Genomic DNA, 5,788 nt, shown 5'->3' on the forward strand with positions numbered 1-5,788 from the left:
GAACAACACAAGCAAGAACGCTATACTTCACAAACACTCACACACACACCACTCAGCTGACAGCCACAGATTCTGCAAGCGCGAACAGGAGTGGGGGACATGATTTAGCAGTTGACTTTCACTGTTTGTCTCCCAGTTTTTAACACTGGGGCTCGAAATAAAGCTGAGAAGTTTCCCAGCGTTACAGTGCATGAGGAGCGGCGCTTCACGCTCAGGGCAGAATAAGGAGGGACCCGCTGTATCAGTTCCACCGGCTGATACCGCACAACCCACCCACGCCTCTGCGACCTGTGTGTGTAAAACTCACCCGCTACACCAACAGCTAAGTCTGCAGACACTGAGGAAAGACACATAGAAACCAAACTTTTCAACGGTAGTGTAGATGATTTGCACATTTTATAACAGGCGAAAAAGCCCGTTCCTCATCACGTAATTGTGGTAATTTGGCGATACAGAGAGAGGGCAGACACACATCTGTGATCTATTAAACGTGATATTTCAGGTAGCTCATGAGGAACACATGTGTAGCCCACGTTCTGCCCAAAATTACATTTCCACAACATTACTTGCACAAATAAACACAGAGAGACAGAGAGTAACTGAGCAATTTCTATTTTACCCTGCTACCAAAGATTTATTATATTGTTGTTGCTGCTGTGGTACTGTTGTTTCTGAATGTATAGTTTTCAGACACATGCTCATGCAAGTGAAAGATCTTCAGCACTGAATGTTTGACAGCTAATGAAATATATATTTGTAATGCTAATACTGATGTGTTTTTTTAAAAGGCCGAAATGTGCATAAGCAATGAGAAATACAAAATCAAAGCAATGACAATAACAAGCAAACAGAAATATAAAAATGCAAGAAATCACGCAATAAATAAACTTTACAGCAAATATAAATACAATCTTTTTTTTATCTTTTTCAAGAAAGTTTGCGTTCTCAAGCCACCAAACACTGCAAATGAATGTCCAGAATGCATTAAACGTTTTCGATTTTAGCCTCAAAGTGATAAATAACTAATATTATTTTACAACGGAAATGAATGAATGAATCATAAACTTACTTTAGCTGTACAATAACTTTCTTCTAGAGCTGATGTACAGCCAACACAATCTCTTCATTAATTTACTGCAAAAGCTCCTTTGAAACAATCTATATTGTAAAAAGCACTATATAAATGAAGGTTACTTGACTTGACTCGAATAAAAAACATTCATTTGTAATTTTGTAATTGAATTAGAGTCCCCCTCAATAAACAAATAAAAATAATTCTGTTTAGCATTAGAAGTTTTTGTTATTATTAAAGTGATTTTTTTTTTGTCCGTGTTTGCTATAGACATACTTATAAAAAAAAAGCCATTGCACATTTACATCATTAAGAAAACATGTGCCAACATGCCCAAACAAATCTGTTTTGGTTTTCGTAAATGCAAAGCATGTTACGTTTTTGGAGAGGTGCTCCCATAATTACTGTGCTGTGTTGAGGTTTCAATACATTTTTCAGCGAAGTGCACTGTTTGATATGAAGTAAACGGAGTAAAGCAGTTGTTTGTGGGCTTTACTGAATGAATGATGGTGTGAGTCTCTGAACTCATGTCGCCCCCTATCGGTCACACAGCGAACACACACGAGTGATATGAGCAGATATACACACACTGAACAATACACAAACTTTACAGTTTTATGAAAATGCTGGCTTGAGATGGAAAACAGAGTGATTTTGCATAAACTTTCGACATATAATAAAATAAACAAAAGTAGCACATTAAGCTGTGTAGCTACTCATGTACTAGACATGTGCAGTTTGCTATTTGTACAAAATAATAGTCTTCGGTGTAACCAAGTGTATTTAGTTTTGAATAAAACAAGTTCACTTAGCTCCTACCACATCTATTTTTAAGCATTTTTATACTCGAGTAAAAACAGCATGTTGATGTTTATATTTATTTTATTCTTCGTTGCGCGCGCTGTGTGTGTGTGTGTGTGTGTGTGTGTGTGTGTGTGTGTGTGTGTGTGTGTGTGTGTGTGTGTGTGTGTGTGTGTGTGTGTGTGTGAGAGAGAGAGAGAGAGAGAGAGAGAGAGAGAGAGAGAGAGAGAGAGAGAGAGAGAGAGAGAGAGAGAGATCGGGTTCTGCTCCGCCTCCATTCATCCACATGTGTATATAAGTGATGCGCTTTGGAGACAGAGGGAGCAGAACCTCCCCAAATCTCCACACAAACACACTCAGACAGGATTTGTCCTCATCTCAGTGATATATGTCGAGCTGCATGTGTTTATTTACCCGCGAGGCGCAGATCTGAGGACCTTTGGACACTTGGAGCTCGTTCGCGCAGGGGCGCGCGCTTTCACCGCACTCATCTGAACTCCTGCAGGAGGATTTTAACGGGGCACGACAGTTTTCTTAACTCTTCTGCATGAATCTCTTCGACTCCTACCTGAAAATGAGCGACGAGCAGGACAAGAGTCTCTCCGACGCGCCCAGCCCGAGCATGTCCGAGGATTCCGCCGGGTCTCCGTGTCCGTCCGGGTCCGGGTCGGACAGCGAGAGCACCCGAGCGGATCAACACCTGAGAGAGTTTAAGAAGGACGAGGAGGACAAGTTCCCCGTGTGCATCAGAGACGCGGTGTCGCAGGTGCTGAAGGGCTACGACTGGACCCTGGTGCCCATGCCCGTGCGAGTGAACGGCTCTAGCAAGAACAAACCGCACGTGAAGAGACCGATGAACGCGTTCATGGTGTGGGCTCAAGCCGCGCGCAGGAAACTGGCGGATCAGTACCCGCACCTACACAACGCAGAACTCAGCAAAACCCTCGGGAAACTCTGGAGGTGAGAGCTTTACTTCACTTTATGCCATTTATGAGATTCTAGAAAAAGTCCAGAAGTCAGAGCAATACTGATTTATGTATATAGTTGCCCAGGCAAACTCTGGAAGACTTTGTATTTGTGTTAACAGTAGATTGCATTATTTTATTAACTAAATAATGCTAATAAACCATTACTGATAAGCTTGTGAAAAGGTGAATGTAAAGTTAATGGAGGTAAATTATAAATAGTTACATGCATTTTAGTGTAGAAAAAGTTAGTTTGTGCAGATGGTAAAAATCTTTGGTTTTAAGAAGTTGTCTAGATGTTGTTATGGATATGAAATATCTTAATGTTCTAGTTTTGGGTTTATTTAATTAAAATTAAATACGATTCAGAAAAAAAACAAAACAATAGAACACATCATTTGTTTCTTGTTAACCGAAGAAGTAATTTTTTCTCATGGATATCTGTAGACTACTGAATGAGGGAGAGAAGCGTCCATTTGTGGAGGAGGCTGAGCGCCTGCGGGTCCAGCACAAGAAAGACCACCCCGACTACAAGTACCAGCCCAGGAGAAGAAAATCTGTGAAGAACGGCCAGAGCGAAGCCGAGGACGGCGAGCAGACGCACATCTCTCCCAACGCCATATTCAAAGCCCTGCAGCAGGCCGACTCTCCCGCATCCAGCGTGGGCGAAGCGCATTCCCCCGGAGACCACTCAGGTACTTCAACGTCGCCTCAATCGCCTGTACGCTACTGTACCCTTTGAAAACACAGAGCACCTTATGTAACGCCTGCAGGAGACTCGTAAACCTTATCTGGCCTTCTAAATGTCGCTGTGTATCTTTATCAGCTTTCTGGTTGCATAATTTGTGGCAGGCAGTACATTTATAGTTTTTTTTTTCTTGTCTCTGTTTTGAAAAGCAGGTCAGTCCCAAGGTCCCCCAACACCTCCCACAACCCCCAAAACAGACCTGCCATCCAGCAAAGCAGACTTGAAGCGCGAAGGCCGTCCGCTGCAGGAGGGCATCGACTTCGGGGCCGTAGACATCGGCGAGCTGAGCAGCGACGTGATCTCCAACATGGAGCCTTTCGACGTCAATGAGTTCGACCAGTACCTGCCTCCTCACGGGCACCCGGGGATTGCGGTGTCCAACAGCGCCCAGGCGTACTCCGCCGGCTACGGGCTCGGCTCTCAGGCCGGCTGGATGTCCAAACAGCAGCAGCACTCGTTGAGCGCGATGGCCAACGGCGGCGAGCAGGGCCAAGGCCAGCAGAGAACGCAGATCAAGACGGAGCAGCTGAGTCCCAGCCACTACAGCGAGGGTTCCCCGCAGCACGTCACCTACGGCTCCTTCAACCTGCAGCACTACAGCACCTCTTACCCCTCGATCACACGCACGCAGTACGAGTACGCCGAGCACCAGAGTCCAGCCAGCTCCTACTACAGCCACGCCGCGGGCCAGTACCCCGCGTTCAGCTACATGAGCCCCAGCCAGAGGCCCATGTACACCCCCATCGCCGACACGGCGGGCGTCCCGTCCGTGCCGCAGCCGCACAGCCCGCAGCACTGGGAGCAGCAGCCGGTCTACACCCAGCTGTCCCGGCCCTGAGAGACTAAGCGGCAGTCCAGAGACGCTCTCGTTCAAGCCTTTTAAAGTTCTTTTAAAGTACTGAAACGAACAGAATGGCTCCCAACTGTGCCTTTTTACATTGCTTGGAGTTGTGATTATATTTTTCTAGATATAATGAAACAAAAGAGAAATCCTCTGTGAGGACAGATCAAGATGATTATTTTAGTATGTACTGTGTATGTGTTATCTGTTTTTCTCGGTTTTGTTGGATTGGGGGATTTATACGCAGCTGTCTGACGATATTTTTGTAAAGACTCTGATATTTTCCTCTGTATATATTTGTGAGGGGTTGTCAAAACTTGGGCAGAGTATGTGCAAGTTCGCTGGGGGAAGATGTACAGTCTGAACGCTTCTAGAGTCCGTGCCTAAGCGCAGCTGCGGCTGCCGCATCACAGTTGCCATATTTGAGCTCTTGTTTCCGTGAAAACTGCCTTCATCCGTCTGTGCCTATAGAGATCGCCTCCGTCACGCTGCTGGAGGAGAAACAGGAAGTGCCCTTTGACCTGAGGCTCCTCCGTAGCTCACCATTGGTCAGATTGGCATTCCTTCAGATGCCATGGAGTCTTAACCTCTTTTAATTTATTCATTAGTGTTCATTTGACTTGAAAGTAATACTATTTGCATTTTATCATGTACTTCGGCTTTGTACGACTAATTTGTGATGAAATGTTTCCAGAGATGATTGCGATTTTTAGTTGTAGAGCAAACTTTAACCATCTCGTTTATTTATCATTTGTTAATGTTTCCATTTTAAACTGTCTATCTAGTTGAGAACTGATTATAATTGTGAAACTTGATCAAACCTGTCATAGAAACAACTGGAACTCTTTTTTTTTTACTGGAACTTCTGCAGGCTGTTGGATACATCTCTATGAAAACACCAGCATTTATTTTTCCCTTATTCTTTATTTCATTTAAAAAAAAACTGTAAAACATGCCACCGTCTTAAAAGAAGCTTATCTTTTGTATCATATTGTTTGCAATAAAAAGAAAGATATTGAAAATATCCTTTGCTTTAAAATGTGTCTTTTTCAAACAGTTCAAACTTTTTGTGGGATGTTCATGACATTAACACACGGTAATTACTCATCCGACAAGGATTAGTTCACTTCAAAATGAAAATCCTGGTAATTTACTCACCCCCATCTCATCCAAGATGTTCATGTCTTTCTTTCTTCAGTGGAAATTTGAGGAAAACATTCCTCAATGGACTTAAATGGCAACCAACTGTTGAAGGTCCAAATCAATGCAGTTTCACATGACTCTAAAACTGAAATTGTCTATAGTCTAATATCTTCTATTTTACAGATAAATGACCATCTGTGTCCTTTATCTGGGAATTC

General features: G+C 43.5%; 1 protein-coding gene across 2 annotated transcripts; it reads left to right on the forward strand.

The window, feature by feature from the left end:
* Positions 1 to 2,149: 2,149 nt before the first annotated feature.
* On the forward strand, positions 2,150 to 5,451 carry sox9b (SRY-box transcription factor 9b). Of its 2 annotated transcripts, none has more exons than XM_079841397.1 (3): positions 2,150 to 2,833; positions 3,286 to 3,533; positions 3,739 to 5,451. In XM_079841397.1, exons 1-3 carry the CDS (start codon positions 2,421 to 2,423, stop codon positions 4,422 to 4,424), a joined length of 1,347 nt encoding a protein of 448 aa, XP_079697523.1. In that variant the 5' UTR covers positions 2,150 to 2,420; the 3' UTR covers positions 4,425 to 5,451. The 2 variants fall into 2 exon arrangements, with proteins under 2 accessions (XP_079697523.1, XP_079697522.1); XM_079841396.1 differs by having other exon boundaries at positions 2,194 to 2,833; positions 3,736 to 5,451.
* The last annotated feature ends 337 nt before the right edge of the window (positions 5,452 to 5,788 follow it).

The sequence above is a fragment of the Gobio gobio genome (genome assembly GCF_949357685.1).
Source record: "Gobio gobio genome assembly, chromosome: 1".
NCBI classification, from domain to species: domain Eukaryota; kingdom Metazoa; phylum Chordata; class Actinopteri; order Cypriniformes; family Gobionidae; genus Gobio; species Gobio gobio.